Here is a 15,682-nt window from a genome sequence, read left to right on the forward strand (position 1 = left end):
TATAGAATATTCTTCAGTTTGACATTGTCTTAGGCTTCTTCGTGGTTAGGTCTAGTTTGTGTGTCCTCTCTCAAAATAATACAGAGTTGATGTTGTACCCTTTTCAAGATATTATTCAGAGATATGCAATGTCTGTTAGCCCCTCATTGATTTTAATCAAGATGTTATTTGGTTCTTCCCACTATTTAGTTACTGTTTCTCTTCTTGCAACTAATAAGCATTTGTTGAGGAGATACTTTGAGACCATGCACTTAGTATCCTGCTCCTTTGCAAACCCTCTCTCTCCTAAAATTGTCATCCATTGAATCTTGGATGAACTAACCTTGTTATGATGTTTGTGGAATGGTGATTTTCTAACTCTACAGTTACCAGCATTCTGTTAATATTCTTATCTATCTATTACAGGGATGACTCATGGTTCCTATTTATTCAGTAGGTTATAATCCATTACCATTGCTTTTTAAATTTTCTTCTTTAAATTTCCTCAGATTTGGCCAGTAGGATTCCAGTTGGTTGGTGCCTATGTCCTTTTTGCATGGCATGCTTCAATTAGTTTTTTGAGCACTTCCTTACTTTCTGGAATAATAAAGACATTTCAGTTCAATTTTGTGTCTTCTCTGCTTAAGTCCTGGAGTGGGGTATTTTCCCAAGGATCTGGTTCCTTCTAATGTAGAATGGAGTGTAGAGACCAAGATTTGATACTAGGCATGTTCATTGTTCCTGAGATGTCATTGCTTATGGGTCTTCTAGCAGATAGAACTTAAACACACACCCCAAGAGATCATGAGTTCATCTTGGTACTTTCAAAAGTACCTTAGCTTCCCCCATTCTCTCTGTCTGTCTGTCTTTTCCACAGTGAAAAACCTGGCTTCTGACATCAGTATATTTGCTTACTCACTCAGTCCTACAATACTTGGGCTTCCCTGGTAGCTCAGATGGTAAAGAATCTGCCTATAATGTGGGAGACCTGAGTTTGATTCCTGGGTTGGGAAGATCCCTTGGAGAAGGGACTGGCTACCCACTCCAATATTCTTGCCTGGAGAAATCCATGGACAGAGGAGCCTGGTGAGCTACAGTCCCTGGGGTTGCAAAGAGTCGGACACTACTGAGCAACTAACACTTTCTTTTTCTACAATACACACAAAAGTTTCAGAATTGTTACCTCCATATTATAGGAAAAACAAAACTACCAAAAGGAGTTCAGGATTTTCCAGGAAGTATTCTCCCCCCTAAATTAAGGGTTTTTAATAGAAATATTCTTCACTGTTTACTCAAATTAGCTCCCTTTCAGCCTTCTCACCCGAGGTCTGGTTATATTTTTTATGTGAAATCCAGTATATTTAGGTTTATTTGTTTTTGTTTGCTTTTAGTTTTAGGGTTGCGTGTCCCTGTCTCTTCCCCCATTCCTGTTGGTTTTTTAATTTTTTTGATTTGTGGACTATCATCTTGACAAAACTATATAAAAAAAAAAGTGATATTCAGAAAAAATGTCATTCATTCCTCTGTCTTTTCTTTACCCCACTCTACCACGTAGGTAATCACTATTACTGATTTTTCATTTATCCTTCTTGTTTGTATTTTCTGTCTTTTTTATGGAGGTAAGTAGGTAAGAATTCCGACCCCCCCCCTCCACAAGGTATCCCCTTTTGTCATACACAAACTGCAGCATAATATATATTTTATTTTGCACTTTGATTTTTGTGACTTAATGATACATCCTAAATTAGCTGTATGTCAGTTCATGGAGGTCTTAGTCAATCCTTTTTTTTTTTTTAACAGTTTCAGACTACTTCAATCTCCTATACTTGGTTATTTAAGTAAAGAAGTTGGCAGTATCTTGCAGTTATAATGCTATAGTTAATAACCTTGTGCATGTTTATTTTTGGATTGCTGGAGATGTATCTTTAGTGTAAATTCTTAGATGTGAGATTGCTGCATCTGAAAGGTAGATGTATATTGGTGCAACAAAATACCATAAATTTAACTGCTTAAAAAAACACATGTTTGTACTTCATAGTTTCTGTGTGGGTAGGGATCTGGCCATGGTTTCACTCTGTGTAGGATCTTACAAGGCTATAAACAAGATATCTGCTTGATATCTTGATTTGACTGTAGAAGCATAGACTTCCAAGCTCATGCAGATTGTTGGCAGAATTTGTTTCATTGTGGTTGAAGGCCCTGGCTTCTTGCTGACTGAGGGCTAGAAGCCTATCTCAGCTCCTGAAGGTCCCTCACTCCCTTGTGGGCTTTCACAAGTGGCTACTTAGACTTTGTCAAGCTAGCAAGAAAGTCTTTAGAGTAAGCAGGCTGTTGTTACATTACAAGACTTCATTGAGTGTTTTATAATGTAACACGATCACAGGAGTGACATGTATTGGCATTGGTAAAGAATCTGCCTGCAGTGCTGGAGACCCAGGTTCAATTCCTGGTTTGGGAAGATCCCCTAGAGAAGGAAATGGCAACCCACTCCAGTATTCTTGCCTGGAGAATTCCATGAACAGAGGAACCTGGCAGGCCACCGTCCCTAGGGTTGCAAAGAGTCACAGAGTCAAGACAGGACTGAGCAACAACACTTTAACTTTTTTCATATGTAAGTATTTATTTCTGAACTCTGTTCTATTCCATTGGCCTGTATGTCTTTCCTTATGCCAGTACCATACTTATTTTAATTTCTGTAACTTTGTAAGTTTTGAAGTCAGGAAGTGTGATTTGTACATTTTATTCTTTTTCAAGATTATTTTAGTTCTTTGGGGCTCTTTGCAATTTTATATGAATTTCAGAATCAGTTTCTCCATTTCTCTGAAAGAGGCTGTTGGAATATTGCCAGGGATTGTGTTGAATATGTAGATTGTTTCTGGTGGTATTGATATTTTAATAATGAATAATATTTCCCAGGTGGTGCTAGTGGTACAGAAGCCACCCGCCAGTGTAGGAGACGTAAAAGGTGTAGGTTTGCTCCCTGGGTGGGAAGACCCCTGGAGAAGAGCATGGCAACCCACTCCATTATTCTTGCCTGGAGAATCTTACGGACAGAGGAGCCTTGTGGGCTACAGTCCATAGGGTTGCAAAGAGTTGGACACACCTGAAGCGATTCAGCGCTAGCACTAATTCATGATATAGGATGTCTTTTCATTTATTTAGGTATTCTTTAATATCTTTCAGCCTTGTTTTTTAAGTTTTAGTATATAAGTTTTCAGTGTAGCATCTCCTTGGTTAGATTTAATCCTAAGTTTTTCATTCTTTTTCATGTTATTATAAATGGAATTGTTTTCTTAATTTCCTCTTCTGATTGTTCTTTGCCAATGGATAGAAACAGAACTGATTTTTTAATGTGTTTATGTTTATTTTTATGTGTTGCAACTTTGCTTAATTTGTTTACTGGCTCTAGTAGCTTTCTTGTTGATTCTTTGGGATTTTCTGCATAAAAGATCATCTTGTTTGTGAATAAAGGTGGTTTTTGCCTCTTCCTTTCCCATTTAAATAGCTCTGGAAGTACATCCTTATCTAGTTTCTGGTCTTGGAAAGCTTTCAGTCTTTTCACTTTTGGGTGTAATTTTAGCTCTAGGTTTTTTATAAATACCCTTTTTTGATATTGAGAAATTTTCCCTCTCTTCCTATTTCCTGAGAGTTTTTGTCATGAAAGGATATTGCATTTGTCAGTGCCTTTTCTATGTCAAATGCTTTTTCCTATTATTAATAATTTTCTTTTATTCTGTAAGGCTACCTTTGTTTACTTTAATAAGTGCTACAAGTTATTTTGTTAGTTTTTATCAGTGGTCCTACATGAAATATTCTACAACTATTAAATCATAATCTAGTTTCATATTTCCTTATTTTTCATAGTTTTTATAAATAAATGTTTTCAGTTTAGGGAACTTTTATAAATATTGCTGCTTTCAAAAATCTTAAAGATTCTTCTAGTTGGTATACTCAATGTATGTACTATCTATAAAATAATAGATCATATATTTTACTAGTCTTTGTAAACATAAAGTCCAGATATTTCTCAATATTCAAAATATCTTTGTTTCTGAAAAGTAGGTTGTGAGATAAAATTCTTTACAGTTGAAATATACCAGAATTTGGGTATTTTTGGAAGGCTGAATGTCAAATGCATATGTCAGCATAATTTCTAGCACTTTAAATATGATTTCATTCATACTTAGTGATCACTGAATCATGTATATTACCATAGTATCCTGTCAGCATGACAATGTTAGCCATAGTAAAAGGGGATCTCATGGTTAAAGGCAGTTAATGAACTAGCACAAGTATTATTTTATTGTTATTTACCTGTTAGTAGTAGTATTTTTATTACTGTTGACAGATAAAATGTAGACTGGTGAGAAAAGGATGAATTAACTTTAATGTTTCTAACAGGTTATTTTAATATAAAAGAATAATTTAAAAATGTTTTAAATAGGTATTTTACAGGATTCAAAATTTTAAAGGTTTCAAAGGATATAAAGTCTCCTCCCCAGTTACCCATTTCCCTTCTCTGATAGTAATCAGTGTTATAAAAGTAGGCAGGGATGTATGAATTTTAAATCAAGTGCATCAAAATATCAAACTTTTTTTTTTGTCATGCTGGTACCCAGTGGAAAACTTACATATTTCTTCCTCTGTCATTTGTTTTGCTTGTTTAATTTATATTGGTTTCCTTAGAGCATATAAGATGAGTTTTTCAAAAACCCTTAAAAATAAGCCTAACAAAATATAGCAAAGTCTTTATCCATATTAAAGTCATAACTTTGCCACAAAAGGTAAACTCTAAGTCCTGAAAAAGGGACATGATGTAGTGCTTCAGAATTCAGGTAAATTCTGGTCAAGTTTGGGTCTCAGATAAAATTTTCAGGATTCTGTTTGTGCCACAGCAAACACCTGTGAATTTGATATTGTTATACTCAGGCTGAATTTCAGTAATGTTTATGTCAGCTAGCCTTTTGATTATGTTCTTTTCTTTTTGAAATGTCAATAAAGGCCTTTTCTAACAGATCTGTTTGCAAAACATAGTATACTTAAATATGCATAAATTAACTATTCTTGTGGTCATTAAAATACTTTTTTCCTGTGTAAGCATATTTGTCTTATCAGTTTTTCCAGTTTGTTCCTGTTGAGAATTTTTAAATGTCTTAAGTTCACAAGTATAAGCAGCTTTGAAGCTGACAGACTGACATGTGTATTGGGGCCTGTTTGTAATTAATGAAATGCTGTTTTAATTGTGCTGAATGCCAGATACCTCAGTTATTATTAGCTCAGAAATTTAGTGCTATGAGTTTATAGTTGCTAAGGAAAGAGAGATTCTTAGGTTCAACTCCTATTTGAAATGGGAAATCACAACCATGTGGAATCATATTCTTTTATGAATCCTGAAAACTACCAGATTGTAGTTTTTTAGATCTTAGTTTCATTAACCCAGTCTATTTTAGAAGAATTTGAAGTGTTATTTTGTCTGTTTGTGGGTGGTAAATCTATTATATCTTTGCCTCTCAGGATATGTCTAACCCTTCAAGAAGACTTTTAAAATCCTTTAAAGATGGCTTTTTCTACTTAGATTAAAATAAAGAATGTAAGTTATAAAAGAATTATTTCCATCTGAAAGAAACCATTTTATAAGAGCAAATGAAGATTGCCAAATAATGCAAAGGTAGTTTAGAAGCTGAAAATAGTCTCTTTAATATTTTAAGAGATGTTAAGATAAAATAAATAAGATATTTAATAATATCTCTTTAATCCAGAAAGCTCTCTTAGACCAGAGAGAGAAATAAATATTTCAGATTTCTTTTTCATCAAGATCCCAAGTGCCTACCATTCCAGGATTTCAAGTACTTAAAAATCTTGAAAAAATTTTTTCAAGTATTAAAAAATAGTGGAAAAACAATTCAAGATGATCACCTAGTAGAAAAATAGTGTAAACAGTAAACAGAAAAAGAAATACAACATGCTTAATCTCATAAGAAAATGCAAATATAAAAACCATACTAAGATGCCATTTTAATCTACTGTGAGAATTTGAAAATTATATAACTTACTGAAGGTATGAGGAAACATATGTTGCTGGTGGAAGAATAAATTAGTAAAATTTAATGGAGGGCAACTTGGTAACATTGATCAAAATTCAGTTTTGATCCTTGCAATTCAGTTTGGGGAAAGCTTTCTACAGATAAGCTCCTGCGTATGGAAATTATTTATGCCAAAGATATTAGCTTTAATGTTATATAATAAGACATTGGAAGCAATCGAAATGTCCTTAATTAGCATTATTATTTCGATACATTATTTTATAGTGTTAAATGGACTACTTAGTCATAAAACATATTAAGAAAGCTCTGTGTACTGATTGGGAAAGAAGTTCAAGATACATTAAATTGGGAATTATGGTAAGCTTTTTCTTAAAGGGCCAGCTAGAAAATATTTTAGGCTTTGTAGGCATTGGGGTCTCTGGCTACTGACTATTTAGCTCTGTTGTCATGAGAACATTGCCATAGACAGTACATAAATGAATGGACATGGCTGTGTTCCAATAAAACCTTTTTACAAATACAGGTGACTGGCTAGTGGGTTATAGTTGCTGACCCCTGTATTAAATGAAAGAAGCAAAGTGAAGAACTGGGCATATAAACAAAGGTATGAATGAAGCACTGAAAGCACTGAGAAGTGAGTTAAAGCTTTGCCTGGGATATTTGGGAAAAGAAAGACTTTATAGATAAGGTGATAATTTAAACTAAGTTTCTGCAGGTATGTTGGAGCTCTCAAGATTATGGTGAGAAAGAGTTTTCTGGAATTGATTAAAAGTTGTCTTGGTGATGTACGAAGTTGTTTGTTGGAAGTAGATAAATAAGTTGGGACCATACTTTTGAAGGGACTAGACACTAATTCTGATTTCTAACCCATTTTCTAGTTTGAATAAAGTGTCTCAACATCCAACTCTATTAAACCTTGACATTTTGCCATATTTATTTCAGATTTCTTTATTGTTGTTTACCAGTTGAAACTGCTCTGCAAACCATACAGAGCACATTCTTCTCTCTTTATGGAGATAACAACTAGCATAAATTTGTTACTCTAATCTTAGCTTTCTATGTTAGCTACATGTTTATATATACATATATGAATAACACATTGTGTTCTGTATGTTTTAAAAGATCATATAATGGTTTGTGATGTCATTTCACAATTGTTTTTTGCCCAGAATTGTGTGTTTATGAGTTCTCTATAAAGACTAGCAGTGTTCAGTAGAAATACAATGCAAGTCGCCTATGTTATTTTAAATTTCCTAGTAGTCACATGAAAAGTGAAACAGGTGAGATTAATAATATACTTTAATAACCCAGTATATCTAAAACATATTAACATATAAGTATGTTACAGTATATAAGATTTTAATGAGATATTTTACATTCCTTTATACTGTCTTTGAATATTGGCATTTATTTTATACTTGTAGTACATTTCAATAGAACTAACCATATTTTAAGTATTTAGTAGCCACATGTGGGTAGTGACTTCTACCATGTGAATTGTGATTGTAATAGAACCAAACCCTTCTGATGCTTGAAAGTTGTACATACACTTACCACCAGGGGTCAGCTAATTGTCATCATGCTGACACACCAAGAAAAAGTATTTTGTGTGTTGGAATTCGCTTATTTGCAGGTGCTATGCAAAAATTATTCTGTATACAATAAAGGAAACTTTTTCCAAGAACAGCGTTTACTGATGGTAAAATAGCTGGAGAGCAAAGGTTGGTATAAACATGGCCAACCACGTGCAACCATGGCCTCTTCAAACCCACAAGGGCTCCTGTACTCTTTATTCTTGCTTGTCTAGAAAAGCATTGGAAGTTCCCCACTATTATCAGGGGTGTTACATTTGTAGTAAATATATTGCTTATCCATCAGTTCAGTTCAGTCCCTCAGTTGTGTCCGACTCTGTGACCCCATGGCCTGCAGCACACCAGGCTTCCCTGTCCATCATCAACTCCCAGACCCTACTCAAATTCATGTCCATTGAGTCGGTGATGCCAACCAAACATCTCATCCTCTGTTGTCCCCTTCTCCTCCTGCCTTCAGTCTTTACTAGCATCACTGGAGAAGGGAATAACAAAGCACTTCAGTATTCTTGCCTTGAAAACCCCATGAACAGTATGAAAAGGCAAAAAAGATTGCTCATCCATAGTCCAGCCTAATAACTACATACACTTGTTTACTTGCCTGATTTTTGCTAAGAATCTCAAGCAAGCAACACTTGATTACAAAGGCACATATTAATTATATGGCTCCTGGTTTTCTAAGTTTAAAAAGTCAGCTCACCAAAAAGGTCTAAACTTAAAGATTTATATTTCTCTTATTTTCATAGAAAATGTCCTAGACTTCATAAAGACTCAATAGAAAATGTCTTTTAGAAAGCCTTTGTTTTATATACATTTTGATTAGAGACTTTTTCTTGTATGCTGTTAATATCCCTTATATGAAGACCCAACAGAAAAAAAAATTCTAAGAGCAAAGGTTTGGGAAAAAATTCTCCCATTCATTGCTTGATTCTTGATCAGTTTGTCAATTCTTAGTTTGTTTTAAAATGTGTTTCCTTCAGTATGTCTACTGAAATCTATTTTTTCTTAATACAAATAATTGGTAGATCTGTAGTAATCTCTCTTAACTCTTAAGGTAAGGCTCACTGTATTCTTTATTCTGTGGCTTTAGGACAGCCTTTTAATAACAGTTCTATATAGAAACTTTATGCCACAAGGTAGGAATAGAGTTCTATCAGCTTGATTAGTTCAGGAGTATTTAATAGCTGTCAAAAAGCTAACTTTAAGTGAACAAAATAAATATTCGTACTGTTATTAGTACAACTTTCCCTTAAGGTTGGCATGATTTCTAATTTCTGCATGGTAATCTTTTACTTTCTTAGAAATTGATTATTATTGATTATTTGGATAAAGATTTAAATACTCTATGAATTTACTTCCAGATCCTTTATATTTTCTGTTGCATTACCTTGATTTTTAAAAAAATTGCTGAACAGAGCCACTTGGGGAAAATGCATGTTTTTTATTGGACAAATGGAAACTGAGAAAAGAGGTAGTTTTAGAGAGTAAATGTTTTGGTGGGTCTAGAAGGGAGTAGAAAATGATGATGGGTCCTTTATACAAGGGCCAGCATGGTGTCCTACAGATAGGAGTTTTTCAGAATCTAGTGTTAAAAATATGTGTGTTCATGTTAGATAACCAATATAGGTAGGCATGAACCAAATGAGATGTTCCCATTTTCTTTATTAAAAAAGTGTTCATACACATAGACATATTGTATATAATCTGGAATGTAAAGGCAACATTCTATTTTAGTGAAAACTTTTATACGGCACCTTGGTTTTAGTTTGGCCATGTCAAGTATTAAAGAATATCTTACAAATCACAATAAGCCTATTTGTCAGAAGTCATTTTTTAACAAATTTCAGTGTATGCCTTATTGTATATATAAAATTTAGCAGTGAAACAGGCTAAATAGACTTCGCTGAGGTTTTTATACAAATATATGTTCCATATATATCTAAGATTGAAGGACCCTGTACAAATCCTCTTGTTACTGTATTTGTAGACTGAATTTTCAAAAGCCCCATAGTTCTGTTTGTTTGTTTTCAGAGTGAGGAATGCTAAAGGTTATCATATGAGCTACTAGTAAAAAGTCCTATTGCTGTTTGGAGCACTTCAAACTTAAAGACCATACACTTTAAAGATAAAGAAGTGTTCATGGGAGTAGATTTGGAAATTGGATTTGTTTTATGAGCTAAATTTGGGGAATACAGGCAATAGTGAAATTCCTTTTTAGTTGACGTGATAACAGCTGATTATATACTTTTTTCTTTGGTTTTCCACAAGAATACCATTTTAGTTTCCTTAAGATTATATTGAGCCAGAAGTCCTGAAAGGTCTTTGCTTTGCTAAGGATTTTTAGTGATCTGAAAGTACAATGGCAGATATAATAGCAAAGGAAATTTGTGATGGTAAGGTAATGGTAATAAGTGGAGAACAGTTTGGTTGCAAACCTATGGCATGGTGTAATATGTTGGCCATTATATATGTTCAATTAGTGAAGAAGGAAATGGCAACCCACTCCAGTATTCTTGCCTGGGAAATCCCATGGACAGAGGAGCCTGGCGGGTTGCAGTCCATGGGCTTGCAGAGAGTTGGACAGAACTGAGCAACTTAACCACAACAACAGCAATGCTCAATTAGAAAGCACTTGCCTCTCTTCCTTATAAGAATATCCCAGCTCCAAATTCTTTTGCCAACTGAAATATATCAGATTTTAAAGAGAGACCTGACACATTAAAATCTGGTTGTACTTGATTTGGCTATATAAACCATTGTATTAGAAACAGAATTTAGAAATAAAGTTTTGTTTTTACTGTTTCATGTGCTGAAATAATTGTGTTTGGTTTCTTTGTATGTACAGAGATTCCTTTGGAATGATTTGTCTTTCCAAGACAGGTGATAGCTAGGAGTATCTTCATAAGTCTTAGATAGAAGGCAGTTTATCTTCTGAAAAATAATACTTTGGGGATAAAACCCTAGTCTGCTAACATTTGATAATTCCCTATATGCTTATTTCTCATTGATATTTAGAAGTATTTCTCAAATTTAAGAAGTCAGAGCATTGAGTGAGCTTATTCTTATTAAATATCTTAAGTTTTTAATTGTTAATATGGATTTTGTCTTTTTTTTTCTTTCTCCCCTTTCCTTTGAGGAGTTTGGACATAATTGCCTTATTTCATTTCAGGGATCCTTCTAAAGTAAATATTCTGGTACCTGGTGCTGGACTAGGAAGACTGGCCTGGGAAATAGCTATGCTAGGTTATGCTTGTCAAGGAAATGAATGGAGTTTTTTTATGCTTTTTTCTTCCAACTTTGTACTCAACAGGTATTTAATTTACTTTTTGCTAGAAACAGTAATTGCTCAGAATCGGATTGACTTATCCTATTTTTGAAAAATTCTGAATTTGAAGAGAAGTGCATAGTGTTTAATTATGGTATATATCATAAGTGTTTCTTGTATTAAAATTAAATTGCTTATACAGTTACTACTTTAATTAGTTGCCTAGTTAACAGAATGTTGAACAAGATGGGTAAGGGATGTTTTAAAAAGTGCTTGGGTATTCATGACACTGAAATGATTTCTCTGCAGAATTTAGGGCTAAGTATTGTTCAGGATGGAGTATTTTCTTATTGTTCCTTAAACTTCTTCACCCCTTTGTTTCTTTAGTGGAATAAGATTTTAATGTAGTAATCACATTTTTTTTTTACTTATATTCTCATAAAATCATTCACATGAAATGACTCCACATAACTGAGTTGGAAAGATTTCTCAGAACTTCTGTGGCCTTATTTATAAAGTAGTGGAAAAGAGTCTTTAAATCCAGAAGAGGTGTGTTAGAGAAAAAATAAATAGCTGCCTTGTTTAAACAATATGTTGTCTTGTCTTGGTAGCAGTGTGAGTTAGGAGATAGGGAAAAGGTAAAAAGGAGAGTGTTACAAAAAAAATTAAAATAATTAGGTAACAAAACTCATACCATTTTTTGAAAAAAAATACTTAGACTGTTTTTTACTTGGGCTCGAGTTTTGGCAGTATATGTTTAAAAATTTGAATGAACAGCACATTTATATATCTGAATTTACCTTAATTTTGTTTCTGTCTTTTAATCCATGATTGGTTACTCATCTACATGCATATGTGGAGTTTCAGATAATTGGGTATAGTGGTAACACTTTTAAGTATTTAATTATATAAGTAAATCCTCAATCAGATTATAAATTTTGGTATTTAAAGTAGATTTTCTTGGTAAAATATTTACTTAACACTGAATTTTATGCTCATATTTTACAGATGTTCTGAAATTAATAAATATAAGCTTTATCCCTGGATTCATCAGTTTAGCAATAACCGAAGGTCAGCTGATCAGATTCGACCCATCTTTTTCCCTGATGTTGACCCCCACAGTCTTCCTCCTGGTTCTAACTTTTCTATGACAGCAGGAGATTTTCAGGAGATATATTCAGAATGCAGTAAGTCCAAAGCAAGCATTTTAAAAATCACATCCTTTATTCTAAATTTAATGAGCTAATTTTTTACTGAGCCAAAGTTGTCATTCATTTTGATGGTGGAATTTAAGGTATACTTCAGTGACAGTTTATCAATAGAATGTTTTCAGAGTTATGTATAAGACAGTCATGGGAACTATAAAGAAATACGGGATCTGCAGTTTAGAAATTTATAATCTGTTGGGTCTATTAATATAAGACAACATGTAAACAAAGGTTGAGTAATGAATATAGTAAAAATGAAAGTAGGTTAGTATGACAAGTGAGCTGTTGTGGAGACAGTGACTTAAATAGGGAGAAATGGCGTTCAGAGGTACAACGATATGAATGAGTAAGGTAACCAGGGATGGTAGAACAGCCTGGCTGCAAGGAAAAAGGACTATGGGGGATTTAATGGATGATGAGGCTAGAGAAGTAGGTTGGTTCCAGATTGTGGAGGCCTTTTATAATCTATGAAGTTTGGACTTCAGCCTGGCAAAATGTAGAAGAAACTTGAGCTAGTCATTAGAGAAAGGGAGATGATAATGGGGAAAGAGAAGAGAGACTTGGCAATAAAAAGAAAAAAAGAAGGCTGAGGGGTCAGCAAGTTTGTTTGTTTAACAGGTATTTGTTGAGCACCTGTTAAATAGGAGGTATATTCCAGGTCCTGCAGAGACAGCAATGAACAAAACAAAGTTCCTACTCATAGGGAACCCATATTCTAGTTTTGAGCGAGGCAATAACAAATTACTATTGTGAGGAAGAAAAATAAGGCAGGTAAAGGGGATAATGATTGACTGAGGAGGGTCTGCTGTTTTATATGGAATTACCAGGAAGGTCTTTCTAAGGGGGAAACTTAAATATTGAGCAGAGAACCTCATAACACTGAAGAGGCAAGTCATTCAGATATATGGGGGAAAAGTGTTGCAGACAAAGGAAATGGCAAAGGAAGGAAGATTCTGGGGTGTGAAGGACACTTGTTCTGCTCAAGAAGAGCTAGAGGATCAGTTTGGCTGGGATATGGTGAGCAGTGGGCGGGTGATGGGAGATGAGGTTAGAGGGTTTGGTGAGACAGACTTGTAGGCCATAGCTAAGACTTCAAATTGTACTCGAAGAGGAATGGGAGGCCTTGGAGAGATTAGAGCAGGAGAGTAACAAGGTAGTGAAGTTATTGTTTTTCCCTGAATGCTGACACTGGGAGATCCTGCATTGAAGGTACAAGGAGAGAGATGGTGTTAGGATAAGTCAGGGAGCAAGGGTCTCAAAATAGAAGTGAAATAATGAAAAACATTGCTTTGGCATGTAAAAATGACTTTCTTCTGGAGCACAGTTTGAAAGAGGAGATGGGGAAGGTGATCATGGTTGGATGAAGTGCCTTACCTGTACAGACAGCCACTTTCAGTGCAGTCTCTTCTGTCTCTGTGCCAAGCCACGGCCTCCAGAAGCCAAACTGTTCTGTTGGCTTTTCACCCTCTGCTGCTGACTGTCCCATCCCTCTTTTTAACTGGCAGTTCCCCCAAGTACTGGTGGATGCTTATGTATTTTGATACCATTCATTTCTCAGTTGGCAGCAGATGCATTCAGTCTTTTTTGAAACCTTCCAGAATTGGTAGTTAACACTGGTTTAAATCACAACTTAAAATGATTGTTAATTTCATTGCAACTGATTTTATTTTTAAATTTTAAAAAATTTTTAATTGTTAAAATTTTTATTAGAGTCTTCATAACTGATTTAAATAAAGCTAAAAATTGAAAAGATTATAAACAAAACTCATAAATATTATTTGGTGCAGATATAGTGATATAGGTTATCAAAAATGATTTCCAAATTGGTTACATTATCAAATTAGCAATAAAAGCTTTTATGAATGATGGCATATTTTGTAAATGATTTATTTGGTTGGCTAGATTATAGTATTTGATTGGAAGAGTTTAGCTTCTATACCTCTGTAGTTAAATATTCGTATCTGTAAAGAGGTAGCTGGTTCATTTATAGAATTCATGAAAAGGCAAAACATGTAGTGACATGTAGTAATTTGATTTTCCTTAAATAGATACCTGGGACTGTATTGCTACCTGTTTCTTCATAGACACAGCTCACAATGTAATTGATTATATTGATACAATATGGAAAATACTCAAGCCAGGTGGAATTTGGATAAATCTAGGTAAGTTCCTCAGTATTTATTAGAACCTGTACATTAATCTGAATACTTACAGCTGTTCTGCATTGGTAACTTCACACACAGTACTAAATATTCACAAAAGTTGCCATTATGTGATACGTTTGGTTTTTTAAATAATATATTTTTAATCGGAGGATAATTGCTGTATAATATCGTGTTGGTTTCTGCCATACATCAACATGAATCTGCCATACATCAACATGAAACATGTCACATATGTCCCCTTCTTCCTGAACCTCTCTTCCATCTCCCACCCATTCTACCCCTCTGTGTTGTCACAGAGCACCAAGTTTGAGCTCCCTTCATCATACAGCAAATTGTCATCGGCTACCCATTTTACATGTGGCAATGTGTATTTTTCCACGCTACTCTTTAATTCGTCCCACCCTCTCCCTCCTCCACTGTGTCCACAAGTCTGCTCACCAAGTCTGTCCACTGCGGCCCTGCAAATAGGTTCCATCAGTACTATCTTTCCAGACTCCATATACATGTGTTAATATACAATATTTGTTTTCCTCTTTCTGACTTACTTGACTCGGTATAACAGCCACTGGGTTCATTTACTTCATCAGAATTTACTCAATGCGTTTTTTTTACGGCTGAGTAATATTCTATTCTGTATGTACCACATCTTCTTTATCCATTCATCTGTCAGTGGACATCTAGGTTGCCTCCATATCCTAGCTCTTATAAATAGTGCTGCAGTGAACATAGGGGTACATGTGTCTTTTCCAGTTATGGTTTTGGAACCATAGTGGGATTGTTGCATTGTATGATATTTTTATTCCTCGCTTTTTTAAGGAATCTCCATACGGTTCTCTATAATAGCCATATCAATTTACATTCCCACCAACAGTGCAGACATTTCTCCAAAGACAGATGGCTAATAAACACATTAAAAGATGCTCAACATCACTCATTATTAGAAATGCAAATCAAAACTACAATGAAGTATCACTTCACACTGGTCAGAATGGCCATCACCAAAATATCTACAAACAATAAATGCTGGAAAAGGTGTGGAGAAAAGGGAACTCTCTTTCAATGTTGTACATGTTTTAAAACCTCCATAGTTTCCTTTAGATTGCATTCTAGTTGGTGGTGCAGTTCCTCCAATCATAGCTAGTCCCTTCAAAAGCAGTGGAACCCCCAAAAGTTGTATATTCATACTAGGTCAGTCTCATAGCAGCCATAATTTCAAAGAGGTGGTGGTGGTTTAGTTACTAAGTCGTGTCCAACTCTTGCAACCCCATGGACTGTAGCCCACCAGGCTCCTCTGTCCATGGAATTCTCCAGGCAAAAATACTAGAGTGGGTTGCCATTTCCTTCTCCAGGGGATCTTCCTTACTCAGGAATCGAACCCAGGTCTCATGCATTGCAGGCAGATTCTTTACTGACTGAGCTTCAAGGGAAGCCC

At 34.7% G+C, this 15,682-nt stretch overlaps 1 protein-coding gene across 1 annotated transcript in view; it reads left to right on the plus strand.

The window, feature by feature from the left end:
* CARNMT1 (carnosine N-methyltransferase 1) overlaps positions 1-15,682 on the plus strand; it is a 42,183-nt gene that overhangs the window by 9,593 nt on the left and 16,908 nt on the right. Inside the window, exons 4-6 of the mRNA XM_070375760.1 lie at positions 10,782-10,922; positions 11,886-12,064; positions 14,134-14,247. Coding sequence (XP_070231861.1) covers positions 10,782-10,922; positions 11,886-12,064; positions 14,134-14,247 — 434 coding nt within the window. The remainder of the gene's footprint in view (positions 1-10,781; positions 10,923-11,885; positions 12,065-14,133; positions 14,248-15,682) is intronic.

This window comes from Bos mutus, chromosome 8 (assembly GCF_027580195.1).
Source record: "Bos mutus isolate GX-2022 chromosome 8, NWIPB_WYAK_1.1, whole genome shotgun sequence".
Lineage (NCBI taxonomy): Eukaryota > Metazoa > Chordata > Mammalia > Artiodactyla > Bovidae > Bos > Bos mutus.